Source organism: Urocampus carinirostris, chromosome 18, assembly GCF_059441175.1.
Source record: "Urocampus carinirostris isolate Australia breed hairy pipefish chromosome 18, RoL_Ucar_1.0, whole genome shotgun sequence".
NCBI classification, from domain to species: domain Eukaryota; kingdom Metazoa; phylum Chordata; class Actinopteri; order Syngnathiformes; family Syngnathidae; genus Urocampus; species Urocampus carinirostris.
In genome coordinates, this window is record NC_142366.1 from 11,753,897 (window position 1) to 11,771,434 (window position 17,538).

Here is a 17,538-nt window from a genome sequence, read left to right on the forward strand (position 1 = left end):
CTCTCTCTCCCCATTGGGCTCTCTCTCCCTTTCTCCATTCCTCTCTTTCACTTTTTCTCATCTCTATTTCTCACTCTCTTTTTTTAACTCCCTTTTTCCTCTCTTTTTCTCTTTCTCTTACGCTCTCTTTCTCTAACCTCTCTCTCTCTTACGCTCTTATGCTCACTCTCTCTCTCTTTCTTACGCTCTCTCTCTCTTTCTCTCTTCCCCTTATGCTCTTTCTCTTACACTCTCTCTCTTCCTCACGCCCTCTATTTAATTTTCTCGCTCTTCCTTTATCCTCCCCCACTCACTCTCTCTGTCTTTACTCCCACCCTCCGGTCCCTGTGAAACTTTTATTTTCAATCGTGTCCCCGAAAAAAAAAGTTTGACTCCCCAGTTCTACAGGGATGAAATTCATATCCTAAAACAAAAACAAATATGGTTTTATTGACTTTCTACCATTTCGTTGCATCCAGTTTTACTTCTTTCTACCACAAGGTGACGAAAGAGATTGGAAAAAAAATCGTGATCGTGGTGACAACAAACAGGTTTGTTGAAAACATGTTTATTTTTTATTTCAAACGTTTGAAACCCCAAAATATAAACATAAAGGAGTGAGAAAGATGTAGAATAAATGGGCAAAAAAGTCTGAAGCAAAAAGAAAAACAGTAAATCGGCCATGTAATTGTTTACCCGTCCATAAACACTTGCAGTTTCAGGCGTTTCAGGTTTTTTCAAACAATAAAATATAATAATAATTTCATTCGGAAAATAATAACTGTACCAGCTTTAAATTGAATATTAAGTTAGTTTGGGGAATAAAAAAAACATTCTCTCTTCTTGATGTCTTATTACATTAATCGCCGCTAGGGGTAGCAGTACACCCAGTAGTAAAATGAAAAAGCTAACAAATGCTTAATAAATAAAACAATAATCATTTAATAAACAATGCAAATCCAATTGACTGTCCGTTGTATGTGTTTTACGGATACACAGAGAAGAAAAAAAAGGAATGTATGGATTTTTTGGTCGTTGCCACGGTTCCCAAATAGCTAGCAAAGCAGGCTAACGGTTAGCCGCTAATATCAAAGGGAATTTACCACACCCATATATATGGATTTTTAAAAAAATCTATTTTGCGATCTTTTGCCGATCTTAGACGCCAATTTTTCATAGTTTTATTTTGTACTAAATGAATAATATACAATGTTATTTTTTTAATTTTAGTCAATCTTTTTTTTAAATTAAAAAACAAAATAGGAGCGTAAGAACAAAGGACAAATCTTTGTCTCACATTGGGACTGGTACAAAAAAAAACAATGCATATGATGGGAAAATATGTCTTTGTCACTGAAAGAGTACTGTATATTTTACTTATTTAATTTATTAAACCAAACAAAACACTAAGAAAAAAATAAAGGAATAATTGTTGTCTGAGACAAACAAAATGCATATTTTGTCTTACACAGTGAGCAAGTTAAAATAGATAAATACATTTATTTTTTATCCAAAAAAAACAAAAACAAAATTGAACACCAAGTGAAAAAAAAGTAATACTTTATATTCAAGATCCGAACTCATAAAATAAACAACGTGAAAATACATATTTGGCACTGAGTGAGTTAAACATCTAATTTGTCAACTGCGTTGTAATTTGACACACTTGTGATATTTGAAACAATTTAACATCTCATTTTGATATTCAACAGCAGTTAAATTACGTGGATGTAAATTATAAGACATTAGTTATTAAAAAGAACATAAAAAAACAAACATCTGCTTACTTGTATGCGCTAAACTTTTTTTTTTCATTACACATATTTTACCTGAAGCCTTGATACGATAATACATAATATATATTACATATGATTAACTCTATCATATTGATTTCAGTTTGAGGCAATACTGTATGGAAGCCCAAGAGTGCCATAGTACGAATAATAAAATGAACTTCCAATTAAAACAGGTTTAAAACGAACGTTTAATTAAAAAAATAAAACAGTAAAACGAATATTGAAATGAAATGAAATGAAATGATCTGCATTTTATATAGCGCTTTTCAAGTCAATGACTTCCCAAAGCGCTATTCAATGAATAAAAACAGCCTTTTGAAATAAAATGACTCTAGTAATAAAAGTTTTATCATGATAAATTTTAGATAAATTTTAAATATCGGAACGGCTTACTTTTTATCATGATGTAATTTGATATAATTGCCACATTTGTATAAAAATATTTTTTATTTCAAAACAAATTACTGTCACAAGTTTGCTGTTGTAAAGTTTAAAAATGATGTAAAATGACATTTTGATTACATTTTAATTTAAATCTTCTTCTTCAGGCTTTGTATTTTGAGACCGTTTCATTAATCTGATGCTTGTTTTATGAATTGAATTGTCAAGAACCAGAACTGAATCAGGACCCTAATGCGTGACGTTTCCCACACAAGCCTTTTATTTTACGGGAAATGGGTCCTCTACGTTAGGCAGCAGTCTGGCGTGGAATGATAGGAAGAGATCGATACCAATTGCCCGAGTAGATATCGGACAGATGGGGTTGATACCAGACAGGACGGGACAGAGAGGATTGATATCAAAACAGTATATCCAGACTAAACAGGACAAACTAGATGGGATCGAAACTGGAAACCGATATTAAACAGGACAAACTAGATGGGAACGAAACTGGAAACCGATATTAAACAGGACAAAATAAACAGGGACAATACCAGACAGGAAACAGGAACGAGTCAAAACCCACATCTTGCGGGGCAGAGGTTTGTTGACGGACTGACAAAGGAAGTGAGAGCACTGAGCTTGAATAGACGGAAAGCCAATCCGTCAACGAGCCGCAGCTGGCGCCACACGGGCGGGGCCAATTGGGCGCCATGGCAACCGTGACATGAATGTTCATTTGATTAATTAAATGTTCATTTTATCAATTGAATTATGGCACTCTTGGGCTTCCGATATAACTTTAATCTATTTTTTTTAAAAAACTATCTTTAGACCCTGTACGTTTTTATCACCAAACCAATTACTTTATTATAAAAACTATGCTCCTTCTATACTAAAAACTATGTAAAAATTCAGTTATGACAACAATTTAAATATTTTGGTAAGGACTTATTATTAATCTAATTTTATTTTACGTCTGTTTTTATTAAATGAATATTCGTTTAATTAATTGAATATGGCACTATAAAATTCAATCATAACATTTAAATGAAATTATTTTATTAAAAGCTTCTTATTATTTTGTTAAAAGCCGTTTTTATGAATTGAATGTTCATTTTATTAATTGAATTATGGAACTCTTGGGCTTCTGATATACTTGCCATGTTTTTTTTTTAAAAAAAAACAATTTTTTTAACCAAATACGTTTTTATTACAAAACAAATTACTACGTTATGAAACAAATGCAAATTATTTGGTAAAGTTTTTTCTTTCAAGATGACATTTTAATTAATCTAGTTTTGTTTTAAGGCCGTTTTTATTAATTGTATGTTTGTTTTATTAATAGAATTACGGCACTATAAAATTCAATTATGATGCCTTTTTAACTAAAATATTTTGTTAAAAGCTTATTATATTTTTGTTAGAGGCCGTTTTGATTAATTGAATGTTCGTTTTATTAATTGTAATATGGCACTACCGGGTTTCCATAGTACAGCGTTCAACACGCAGTCCAATCAAAAACTCAACACGACACCCTATCAAAACCAAAGAATACAGCACACTGTCCAATCAAAGCATTGGCATCGAAAGCAAAGGACCAGTATGTTTATAAAAAAAAAAAAGAATCAATGAAATATTCATTTGTGCACAGCATGCTGGGAAATCAACATCTAAAATTCACGTTTTTATTTTTTTGTCCGCATTCACACATAAGAAAATAGATTGTTCATACACACACACAAGCGCCTGTCTTGTCTTTTTTTGCATTAGTACCACATAAAAAAGAGAAAAGGGGGGAAAAGTGCAAAATACTCAGACTAAAAAATGTCACCGTAGCAAAATGTGAAATTAAGATGCACATAAATACAACAGAATGGATTGGATTGCATTATTTCAAACAAATACCAAAATATTTTGACAAATTATGACAAAAATATTAAAAAAGAAAAATGTGATGAGAGGAAAAGGGTTGTATTGTTGAAGTAAAACAATAATGATAACAATTTGGATTAAAATGAATATTTTTTTCCAAGTAGCCAGAAATAAAAAAATAATATTTCTATGTTGTGTCTTTTTCTATTTTACCTAGGGTGAGGAGATAAAAATCAGACACCTTAAAGGGACAGTGTGTAATATTTGACCACAAGAAATCACTGTGTTGTGCAGTCCAACTGTGAATAAAGCAAACAAAATAGAGGAAAAAAAGAAAATTATCTTTGTCAAATATGAATTTTAAAACTGGTTACTGCTGTGAGAGTGACACTAAACCCCTAATACCTCTGATAATCAGGACATCCTGCATGGCTGTGAGTGTGTGTGTGAATGGCTAAGTGTGAAGCACATTGTAAAGCGCTTTGGGAGGTCTTCAGTGACTTGAAAAGCACTATATAAATGCAGACCGTTTACCATTACCATTTACCATCAATCACAACCACAACCATGTGTATTTTTATAGCCAAAACGGCACAACTCCCGACAAAAGTGCCTCCTGCTGTTCCTTACTCAGAGCAACATGGTATCGGGGATAATGGATCGTAGCTGCACATGAGCAGTTCACTTTTTGTTGGACAGAACAGCAAAAAAGACCCGCCAGGCCTGCGGAAATATCACTCTGCCAGTCCCTGTTTACAGCAATATATGTTCAGGGATAACGGATTGCGGAATATTTTTCAACCTACGATGCACTGAGGCCGTGAAGTAACGAGGGATTACAGTATTGTAATGAGATTACTTTTTTTAGTAAAAAGGTTCATAGCATTTTTGCTTTATTTTTGGAATATAACTGATTCGAAAAAAAGAAATCAGAACCTGATGGAGATTCAAAGTCTATCCGGTATGAAAACCCCAGCAACAATGAAGAGTAAATGCATTCACACATTGTCCTCGAAAACAGGTAAATACAAAGTCGTTGCCTCCCGGTGCTGTCTCGGCGGCCATGTTGTCCTTAATCGCCGTTCACGTTTTCCAATGCTCGGCGTTACGAGTCCAAATCCGGGACGATTCCTGCGATAATGTCTTCGGATTGCGCTCAGCATTGCTCGGACACGATGAAACCTTCCTTCTCGTGGCCTGCCGGCTCCACTTCGGCGTAGGACGGGTGGCCTGAGCCGCGGCGGAACTTCATGGCCGGCCACTTGCTTGGTCGTCTCTGAGGACAATTATCCACATTTGTCATCAATAAACTCAGTCCGCAGCTGTCAATCTCAATCAACTAGCGCAGCAGTCAATATTAATAAAATTTCCATTAACTAATTGGCAGCAGTGCGACAAAAACATTCTCAAAACACTATACTGACTATACTAGTATACTGACTAAAATTCAGCAGCCTGTACAATCACAGCAGCCTGTACAAATACTGAGCCATGCCACTGATCTTAAGCTCTCCCATCCCTAGCGCACATTACAAAATAATAGAGAGGAAATAATGATAAAAGTATGGCTACAAAAAGTCGTGAGAGAAATCAAGAATCATGATTTAATCTTTTTTCCCTTTCATTTTTTTTCTTGTAATTTATTTAGTTATTTTATTTATATTATACTATTTATTCATTTTTAATATTTTTATTCTACTGTATATATATTTTACTTAATTTTTGTTGTTTTTATATTCTCTTTTTTATTCTCTTGTCATTTAGTCGACATATTGGTAATATTTTCCTTTTTCCCCTCTGCATTATCTGTATCAATTTAGTTATTTGTATTTTTATATTTTTGTTTTTGAATTATATTTTTTATGTTAAAAATAACAATAGAATTATATTTTTTTCCTTGTAATTCACACACACACTGAAACATTTCTTTCTTTTTCTCTTTTATTTTAAGCGTTGTATTTGTTTAATTTATGTAGATCGGTAAGTGTTTTAGTTAAGATCTGTCATGATTACTGATGTGACTCAGCTGTGCCAGCTCTTTTGGCGCCAACTGCCACGGGTTCTGATTGGCTCTCTGTCAGTATTTGAACCCAGCCCTTTCTGTCCCCTGTTGTCAGTCTGTCTGCGAACCTCAGTGAATACTAGGCAAGCCTTTTTTTACCCTGACTCCCACCTGTCCCGTTTTTGTTCCCGTCTGTCGTGTTTTTGCTACTGACCACGTCTATTCTCCCGTCCCGGCTTACGATCTATTTTTGTCCCCTGACTACGTCTACTCTCCCGTTCTGGCTTATGACTTGCTTCCGACCCCGACCACATCTTGCTCTCCCAGTCAGACCCATTTTTTTCCGTCCCTGACACCGCCATTGCTCGCTACTGAAGATCCACTTCTGCGTTTGGAGCACAATCCGAGTACGAGAGCGACTTGCTCCCCGCATCAGGCTAACACCGGATCGTGGGCGCAGCCCTTTCTCTTTCCTCCAATAAGACTTGTGAGAAACGTAACGCAATTGGGTCCTGTTTCCGTTCTGGTCCTGACAATATCAAATTATTGACTAATTAAAAGTGGGAAAATACTATGCTTACGTTTAAAAAACATACATTTATCGGATACTTAGTAAATAGTATTATTTTATAGCTTTTTGCAGTTGACATCCCGATGTCATAAATTAAATCCTACTTTGGAGAACAATTATATTGCTAATTTTTTCACCAAAACAAAACCAGTTCTTATGGTTTTGGTTGAGGATGATGGTCCCTGTGGGGTAAGCAGGAACTGCATGCAGAGGTGCTCCAAACAAAGAAATTTATTAATAAACAAACATCAGGACCAAAGAACCAAACCAACAAGTGGGCACAAAGCAATAACAAAATGCCCAAACAAGAAATCCAAAACAAAAATCAAACCTGTCCAAACTAGAAAAACTGAAACTGAAAATAGAAAATGTGAGGATCAAGGTAACAAAGAAAGCAGAAAACAATCAAACCTAACGTGGTGGTGGGAATGAAATGACACAAGAACTCCAAATGACCCTGCAGAATTTAACAAAAAATGGCCTTTTGAGAGGCACAGGTAAAAACGCCTGTTGGGGCCCTCTGGTGGTGGGAGGTATGACTGACCTTATCACCAATGAGTTTATCATTAATTTATTTTCAATTTTGAGGTCTCACCTCAATGAGGAAGAGGCTGGCGGCAGACGTGGGGTGATGATAAACGTAGACGGATATCATAACGCCGGCCGCCATGACGAGCATCACCAGCAGAACGCCGAGAATCAAACCCGTGTGCAGCGGGTGCGCGCCCGTCTTGCGGTCCACCACGCTGTCGGCTGGCATCACTGAAAATACACAAAAGGTTTGATCTCATTAGAAAAAAAAAACATCTCTGGAATTTTTGTTCTTGATCTAAATCAAACTTTTTGGCTCACAGAGCCAGAAAAGCAAATTATTTAGATGTTTGAGGGGGAGAGAGAGCCACACCACACCAATTTTAAGACACATTTCAGCCAAACCGCCAAACCCACTCTCCAGACAAAAGCTTCCTTAGCGCATTTAATTTGTGACATTTGCTGAAATTAATGAAATAAAAATAATGCTAAAGCCTCTGTCCCATATAAAGATGGATGGATGGTAGGATAGATCCCTAAACTACTAGAGTTGTAGGGACACATTTCCTGTGGTGTGTCTTGGGGCAAGTACAGCGCAGTGGTACCCATCCCTCTCCTGGCCAACATATGTTTCCCCACGATCTCAAACCAGGGACCTTTAGTGTGTTAAACGAATGCGCTAACCACATATCCCCCTGCAGTTACATAAAGGTGTTGAGGCTCATTTTGATTGTCCGAAATAATAGTTTTAAAACAAGCTGCGAGCAAAGTCCTTTAGTAAAAATGTCACAAAATACTGCAAACGAGGATACCAATGTATTTAGCATTACTGCAGACGGCGCTGTAATGTGGGTAGAAGTAGTGCACCCGCTGTATGTATAGCTCTGCCCATTCCTACTGCTCACCCAATAAAATTTCTCTGGGTGCTTTGCTGGATTTTTTTTAGGTGTTTACAGTTCGTTCTGTGGGTTTTTATAGTAATGTAAAAAGTGCAAATACATTGTTTAATGAGCTTCTATTTTGAAGTATTACTTAGCGATGTACAGTCAGAACGGTGACTGAACCCTATACATTTTCAGCGTTGTTTCACATGTTCTCAAGTTGTTTGGCATCAAGCAATTTGGAACGACAGAGAGATTTGTAAGGATTCTATTTCGTATTTCCTCCTAAACAAAACAAAACAAATGAAACTGAAAACTTACAATTAGAGCATGTTTTCAGGGCTTGACTAGTAAAACATTTAAGGGACTCTGTAATATTTAGTGCCCCCTAGTGGTACGAAAAATGTTAGTGAAAAAAAAATATTGATTTGAGTACATGGAGCTATCCCAGCAATGTTAATTCGTATTAAAAAATATCATAGGTCGAGAAATTTGTATTTGTTTTCCTCAGTTGAATCCACACTTATGTTGCCGCCATGTTTGATTGACATCCAGCCGCCACACTGTGCTCTGCGCCCCAGGCCCTTGCTTGCATCAGACAACTTTGTGCCATCCAGTGGTCAAATATTACAATCGTTATTAAATACAATGATATCATTAAGTGTTATCGGTAGCAAACATAATACACATTCATTTCAAACAACGTTATTAAAACAAAAACCCAAAAGGATACAAGAAGTTCTTATATGTGTCATGTGACTAAATTCCACCAATCAACTCATAAAATAAAATCAAGAAAATCAAACTTCATTCGTTTAAAAAGTTGTGATAAAAAATACAAATACATTACCTAAATCATACAATTACAATGTTTGGGGTAGCAAAAGTAGTACACATTATTAAAAAAAAACTCTTATATAAAACTAAATACTATAAAGTCAAACACATCTTGAAACTCCAACAATAAACTTTTGAAAACGGAAACCATCGCAATCTAATAGTATACAACGTGGTATATTTCATTAAAATTACAAAAATATAAACTAAACAATACAATTTTAATGTTAGTGGTCTCCAAGGTGATAAAAATGAACAGTATTTGAAACTGAGAGGAAAATGACGATATGATGTTCTCCCTTTAGCCCGCAGAGGGTGCTCAACTATTAAATTATACCATATTTTTAAAATAAGAACAATGAACACGATTGAATTCTAATAACAGCAAATTAAAAAGCAATTAGCCCTGACTGGAATAAAAGATGCAATATCCTGTACGTCCTCCTATGTTACCTTTCTTTTTAAAGGTCATTAGAGTGTCTGTGCTCAAATGAAAGCAGTTCTCTTTAGTCATTCATGAGCACTTCAGCACGTATAAGCAAGAATTAATGTCAAGGTCGGTGCCTCAAATTCCACACAAAAGGGAAAGATGAGGTGGCGCTTTCTTGTATGCTGACCAAGTTAGTGCTGATGCAATATGCCTACTTTACAGCCGTTCTTGTAGATTGGAAACAAGCTTAACATTTTAATAAATGACAACAGCATTATTTTCTAACACAGTGTTTCTTAACTAGTCTTACTTGAGGACCCCCACATCTCATTCTAATCACAAGAAGCGACCCATAAAAAAACACTTCTCAAATGTATATTGCCGACTATTTTGAACAAAATTGTCGGCAAAACCAAATCAATGCTCAATTAGCCCCATTTTAATGAAATCCAAAATGCTTCAAAAGCAATGAAAAAGCATGAAATTAAAAAGTCCAGAATTGTTGTGCCTGTAAAAACTACAAAAATACTAGAATATAAAAATACTTTTACAGATAAATTACAACAGAAATGCTACAAAAATACTACTACAGAAATATTGATAGAAACAATACCAAAATATACTACTGTAATATAACAAAAATACTACAGCTATACTACAAAAATCTATCGTGGAAATACTACAAAATTATGAAAAAAATAATAATACATAAGTACTACTATGAAAATACTAAAAAGATACTACTGCAGTCATACTATGCAATTACTAAAAAAACAAAACTACACTAATACCGTAAAATCCGGACTATAAGCTGCACCTTTTTTACCAGGTTTATGCAGCTTATGCAATGATGCGGCTAGTTCATGCATGTTTTCTAACATTAAAGTAAAGGTAGGAAGAAGTAAGACACGTAGAATATATGTGTCGAGGAAGATGCAAGTTTAATGTAACTTTGTGCATGAATACGACTAGGTACCATATATTATTAAAACTCTTTCTGTGTACCGTCTTTCTCTGAAAATATCTTATGTTTCAATGTGGGCACATGTGGCTTATAGTCAGGTGCGGCTTATGTATTTACAAAATGTTTTTTCCTTTAAAAATGTACTGGTTGTGGCTTATTGTCCAAATTTTATGGTAGAACAACAGTACTACACAATTACTACAAAAATTGAACTATAGTAATACGACAAAAACACTAAAGAAATACTACAAAAAAATCAACCTCAGATATATTACAAAAATAAAACTACAGTAATACTACAAAACTATATTTCAAATATAGTGCTAAAACAGGGATCTAGTATATTATTTTGCTTTGTTTGTGAGTGTTTCAAAACCAATTTGACGAAATTAATCTATTTTAAAATAAATACAAAGAAATATAAAATGTAGATGTCTACACTTGGGCGTCAGCTGCGGCTCGTTGACAGATTTCCGTCTATTTAAGCTAAGTGCTCTCACTCTTCCTTTGTCAGTCCTTCAACGAACCACTGCCCCGCAAGACGTGGGTTCTGACACGGTCCTGGTTCCTGTTGGTATTTCCTGTCCGGTATTGTTCCCGTTTATTTTGTCCTGTTTAATATCGGTTTACAGTTTCGTTCCCGTCTATTTTTGTCCTGTTTATAATTCTCTTCAGTTTTCACTCCCATCTAGTTTGTCCTGTTGAATTTCGATATCCTGTTTTAATATCAATCCTGTCCGTCCCGTCCTGTCCGGTATCAACCCCATATGCCCGATATCTGGTCGTACAATTGGTATCGATCTCGTCGGTCTGTGGCTTCCTGTCTCTTCACGCCAAACGGCAGCCTATCGTGCATGACTCCCCATTTTCCGTAAAATTAAAGTTTGTGTGAGAAACGTCACGCATTTGGGTTCCGGTTCATGACAATATCTATTCATACATGAAAAAGTTTGATAGGTTTAAGGGATCGACCTTTTGGCCATATTTTTAACCCAATGTGACCCAAATAATTGCCCAACCTTGATCTATGTTAAGGAGTGTAATTGGTTTTCTTAGGAATTTTTTGCCAAAGTAAAGGCACGCCACCCCCTGAAAACGGGCCCACGAACCCCCAGTTGAGAAGCTCTGCTCCAACAGATTCCCGGCATGCATAACAATCAACGCAATGGAACACACTCTTAAATTGCATTTGCACACTAGGAAATTTAAAAGCCTCATGCGATGCTACGGGCTGTTAGCAGCCTGGCAGGGCCGATTGGGGATTCTGAGCATCTGTATGACCGGCAGGAGGTAAATGCAGCGCTCTGCTTGCTTTAAATGAGAAGATTTATACTGGTTCCCATTGCGGGACCAATACATCTGCGAGGGTCCTCTCTTTATGATTGAAAAGTGTGATGTTTTTTTCCATATTAGATTGGAAAGAAGTCACCAAAATTCAGTGGAAAAATAACAGGGTTTCTTAATCTTGCTAGTAAAATCCCCCCATTAATCGGGACCTGATGCGGGTCCCGGGCGGCCCCCAGCCTGAAGACACACTAAATACGGGTGAAGGAGAAAGATTCCAATAAAAGCGGCCGCGGTGTTGTGCAGCTTGCCATGTTTTAAAGATGAGACTTCTTCTGGGATTTCAAGAGCGGCGCCAATTTGGGAGTTCAGAAGGTCAGAACTGGAGCATATCTCGTATTTTTTCCCGATTCCTGAGTTTTGTTTTGGTTATTGATGATAATACATACACTACCATTCAAAAGATTGGGACCGCTTAAAATTTTCCAATCTTTGAAGAAAGCAAAGTTTGAAGAATAAAATGTTTATAAAGAATGTGAGAGAGAGAAAGAGAGAGCGAAATAGTGTTATTACAGATTAATTCACTGATTATTAATCTGAATATAAGTATTGAATACTTTAAATATACAGTATAGTCAAAAAGTCACATTTTCCGTGATTTATTTATTTATATGTATTCCTAATATGTTCTTATTATTTTTCATCAATATTTTTGTCGTCAAGTCATGTTTATTTGAAGAGCCCTTAATCACAAAGAGTCTCAAAGGCCTGCACAGACCACAGATTATTGTAAACCACAAACTATTATTAAACCATCCCCTGATCTAAAACCTACACGAGGTCAAGGAAAACTCAAAAACCTCAATATGAGGAAAATGAAAAACCCTTAAGAAGGGACTGCACATGAGGTAATCCCCTTTCCAGGATGACTGGGCTGCAGTGGGATTTGCAAAAATACACAATACAAAGATATTGTCAACATAAAATATAGGTTAATTATATGCTTTAGAATAGAAGTGTGTTTTAGGCTTGGATTTAAATATTTCCATTGAGGTTGCAGATTGAATCTCAGGGGGAAGAGCATTCCACAGCACTGGGACCCGAATGGAGAATGCTCACGAACCTGCAGATCTCTTCTTGGCTCTTGGGATCACTAGTAATATCTTTTTAAAAAAATTATTTCCATTCCATGTGATTTTTTTGTCTTGAATTCATTTTTAAATATATAAATTTCTTATATGTATTCATGTTTTTCCTTGTTTTATTGTTTTTTTTTTTAAATACTTCAACTTTTATATTTTGTTAGTTTTTTCTTCCACTTTTAATATAAAATTCCAATTCATGATTTATTATTTGTTGTTTTCCATTTCTTTTTAAAATATTTTTTGTTTGATTTACTCTTTATTTTTATTTCTTCTACATTTTTCTATTATTTTGATATTATTTTATTATTGATTTAAAAAATATTTTTCTATTTTCTTTTTTTTTAACTTTTATGCATACATAATATTTATATTTTTAATCTTTTTATTCGTCGTTATTCAATTTTTGTTTCCATTTCTTTTTCTCTTTTTTGAAACAGGTAAAAAAAAAAAAAAAAAAAAAAGCATCCATAAACTGCGTGGTGACAACACAAAGCACGTACCTTGATTTTCTCGGAGATGTAAAGCAATCTTGGTATCATCTGCAAAGGCACAAACACATCAATTACATTTCTCTCTGTACTTTGATTTTCCATCCACCGAGAAAATTAATTGCTCCCTTGAGGTGTATATATATATATATATATATATATATATATATATATATATATATATATATATATATATATATATTTGTGTAGTAAAGTATACGTGGAGCGTGCCCCACTTCTTGGCTCAGACCTTTAAACACATATAAGGATGTTAATTATGCAAATGAAGTACCACCAGACGAGTTACACTGAACAAATGAATTAATAAGGATCTTTCATGTAAATTTCCTGCCATGCTGTCTTAAATCCGCAAATGAGACGAGCTAAAGTAAACAAGGAGCCGGATCAGAAGCTTAATTAGCTGCCAGGAATATCAATCGAAAATAAAAACTTTTGTTGGTTTACGTATTTCTATAAACTTCTGATGAGAAGATTGTGTTTCATATTCAGATTCTCAGAGTATTTTATTAACCATCATGGTACTATTTGTGATGGCTGTTATATTTTGAATTGTTCTTTTCTAGCAATGTGTTCACATCTAGTAGAATACCAAAAGGAAATTAGGTAGCATTTGATATACAGTGGTACCTCGATACTCGAGCACAATACGTTTGAGATTGGGGTTCGAACACTGAATACACAAAATATTAATATAACGAGTACCTAAAAAAACAATAATAATTCAAATGTGTAGATACATAACCATTGCTGTCAAACATCAAAAATGTAATTTCAAAATTAAAAGAGAATTTTCAGATTTAGTAAAAAAAAAACATATCAACATTTTAGGGTGGCATTTTTAAAGTTTAATGTTATCACCGCGCATTAAACCTTTTGTTGCTGCAAGTGTCCAGCAGATGTCACTAATGCACAATAAACAACATAGGAACAAAAACATTGTCCATACAAAAATGAGCATTGCTTGATTCTAATTTGTATTTGTTTTTCTCGCGTATTTCACAATTTCCAAGAATTTTGCGTGGTACACTACCAAAGATTTGTAGTATTTCGTAGCACTGCAGGTTTCATAATTTGTTATCAACTTGTGTAGTAAACTACGAACGATTTGTAGTATTTGGTAGTTCTGCATAATAAAGAATAAATATAAAACAAATTTGAGCCATTTACCATTCCCTGGAACAGTGGATCAAAGGCAGACAGTCGTACAACGTTGTGGTATTTCACAATCATTTTCTCTTTCGACTTAATTGTTGTTCTCTCTGTTTTCCTTTTTCCATATACTACTATTTGGAAACCTAATATTATCAAATCACATTCGGCTGAGTTCAGATTTTTTTTTTTTGTTTGAATACCTAAGCAAAATCTAATCATATTTTGTGGTCGAATACCGATTTGTTTTCATACAGAGTCATCTGTTTACCGAGGTATAAGAATACTTTGATTGAGCTGGGAAGTTAATTGCTAGCCTTGTGGCTACTCGTGCGAGTAGCATCACTTAAGATTTCTCTCTCTCCATGGTGTCTCCGTACTCATATATAACTATTGGTCTTTTGTTGCACAACCCACCAGAAAATCTTAAACCATTTTTTCACGATAACCTCTCGATAAGGAAACAGACTTCAATGGACAAGGGTAAAAACGAACAAAGGGAGATTAGATGAGCAACCCAACCTTGGAGGACACCTTGTCCAGTCTACTTATATCAAAGTAAAATCCCTGCAACCTCTCATGCAAAACACTCTCTGAAGAAGACTTTTGAAACAAAGACAAAGGAGTTCATGATCCGACCGAAAATAAGAATGGAAACCTTTCAAGAGATCCAAATTGATCAACCTGTTTTGCATAACAAGGCAAATACGTACTACCTTCAGTTGGAGCACTGGTTGGGGTTTGCGAAGTGGCTTGGGGAGGCTCTTTACTTTTGGATGTGGTCTTGGCACCGATGGATTGAGTGAAAGGGTAGAGATATGTGGTGTCGATGATGTCACACATCTTGTCTTTCGTCTGTAAAAGCATTACCAGGATTTTAAAAAGTGTTCTTTAAACAATGAGGTTGTAGTTAGTGTTTTCTCCTATAAACATTAGCTGCTTTTGCTAGCTAACAGTACATGTTACGGACTATTGCTTTTACCAGAATTGACTACAGAAGACCCCATCATTACTGCGTCCCTACTTTCCAATGTTTTCACGTCACCATGTGGAGTAAGATGTATTTTCGGTCTCTCGTAACGGCATTTTCTCCACCGTTGGACATCAATTTAAAATAAGATCCTTGTCTGCTATTGGTTTGCGTCACGGCATCATATAGATGCCAATATGCTATGACTGAACTCCCATTCTGGTTTCAGAATCTCATGGTCTTTGCAATACAACACTGTATTTATTTTGTCACTGTATTTATTAGCCATGGGTCCCAAGATTTGCACTGATGCTAAAGGGAGAAGAAAAAACATGATGACAATGGAAATTAAGCTTAAGATAATAAAGAAATACGAGCACACAAGCATCGTTACCCTGGCTAAGAAATATGGCAGTGACCAATCGACGATCGAGACAACTATTAAGAATAAGGAGACAATTTAAGCAACAAAGTATTCTAAGGGCCTCACAATCCTCGTAAGTTTTAAAATCAGTTGTAATTTGAAGGGGACCACCTGCATCCACCAGCTCAAGTCACGTCAAACCAAAGGTGAATACATTGTCATTGGTTTCCTTTGCATGTATACTTATTTATAATGATGTCTAATCACGTACTTGTATATTAAATACAAGTCGTAATTACTATAGACTATTTTGTTACTATTTTTTAATATATACCGTATTTTTCCGCATTATAAGGCGCACCGGATTATAAGGAGCACTGCCCAAAAGCCTTGTGTCATTTTTTTGTTCATATATAAGTCACATGGAGTTAAAACTACAGAAAAAATTATGCTGTTGTAAAAAAAAAAAAAAAAAAAAAAAAATATATATATATATATATATACTGTATATATATATATATATATATATATATATATATATATATATATATATATATATATATATATATATATATATATATATATATATATATATATATATATATATCTCATCTCATCTCATCTCATTAGCTGCACCGCTTATCCTCAGTAGGATTGCGGGGGTGCTGGAGCCCATCCCAGCAATCATCAGGCAGTGGGCAGGGGACACCCTGAACTGGTTGCCAGCCAATCGCAGGGCACACAGGGACATACAACTCACTCGCTCAGTCACACCTAGGGACAATTTGGACCGGCCAATCCACCTAAAATGCATGTCTTTGGAATGTGGGAGGAAACCGGAGTGCCCGGAGGAAACCCACGCAAGCACGGGGAGAACATACAAACTCCGCACAGGAAGTCTGGAGCTGGATTTGAACCCACGACAGGTTCCCATGACATGAACTGTGCCGCACAAGCGCTAACCACTGCGATGCCGTGCTGCCCTATATATATTTCATAAAACATTAACATTATGACATCTGGTTTCACCACTAAAATGAATTTTAGCAACAAACAATTAACATTTTAACCACAAGAAGGCATCGGCCACTCTATATGTTTCTTAAAGGCATAACAATTATGGTATGCCATATTTCTAATTGTAACTATGCGTTTTCAATTTTATCCACCGTATTTTCTGAAATATGAGGGTCATTTTTGAGGTTTTTAGGTGCGCCTTATAGTCCAGAAAATATGGCTTTTACTTGGGGTTCAGGGGTTTGGGATACGTTAGCCAATTCCGATGGGTTTTGATCCCCCACCATACAACAATTTCACCTTGCGGACCCAAACTCAGAACGGATTAATGATGTAACCCGAGGGTCAACTGTACTTAATACAAAGATATCTCGAACCTCATCCGGACAGCTGTTGTCCACCCAGTCTTGCCGATGGCGGTCAAATCCACTGGAGCATCTGAGTGAAGAAGACAAGTTTTCATTAAAAATCCGCTCAAGTGAACAATCATTTAGGGGATAACAGGACATTCAATCAGCAAATAGAGCTGAAATATTTTCCCTGTTTTCTTCTCCATTAAAGCAGTAGTATGAGGAATGCTTCAAAAGGGGAACGAATCGGGTCATGGGGGTCTTGGATCAAGTCGGTCTCGGGTGGATTGCGTGACTTTGACTTCAAAAAAACACTTCAAAAGTCAGATAGCATTTGAGGCGGAGGCTTCAAATCCTTTGTGGCTCAACTATAATTCCCCCTCCCGTGGTGAACCCCGTTACACAGCCGGACCACAAGGACCCCGGTAGAACTTGCACATGGATCAATGATGCGTGCTTGATTCCCTCGGTCTGTTATGTTATTTCCTGCTTGAATCACGGCG

At 35.6% G+C, this 17,538-nt stretch overlaps 1 protein-coding gene across 2 annotated transcripts in view; it reads right to left on the minus strand.

Moving 5' to 3' along the window:
• Positions 1–2,368: 2,368 nt before the first annotated feature.
• Positions 2,369–17,538, minus strand: part of LOC148348369 (plexin domain-containing protein 2-like) — a 98,201-nt gene continuing 83,031 nt past the window's right edge. The window contains exons 10-14 of one of the 2 annotated variants that reach the window (XM_088322566.1): positions 17,063–17,123; positions 15,051–15,189; positions 13,177–13,215; positions 7,200–7,366; positions 2,369–5,307 (exon numbers count right to left, since the gene is read on the minus strand). In XM_088322566.1, coding sequence (XP_088178692.1) covers positions 5,188–5,307; positions 7,200–7,366; positions 13,177–13,215; positions 15,051–15,189; positions 17,063–17,123 — 526 coding nt within the window. In that variant the 3' untranslated portion in view covers positions 2,369–5,187. Of the gene's footprint in view, positions 5,308–7,199; positions 7,367–13,176; positions 13,216–15,047; positions 15,190–17,062; positions 17,124–17,538 lie in introns of both variants that reach the window. The other variant, XM_088322565.1, reaches the window with a different exon arrangement.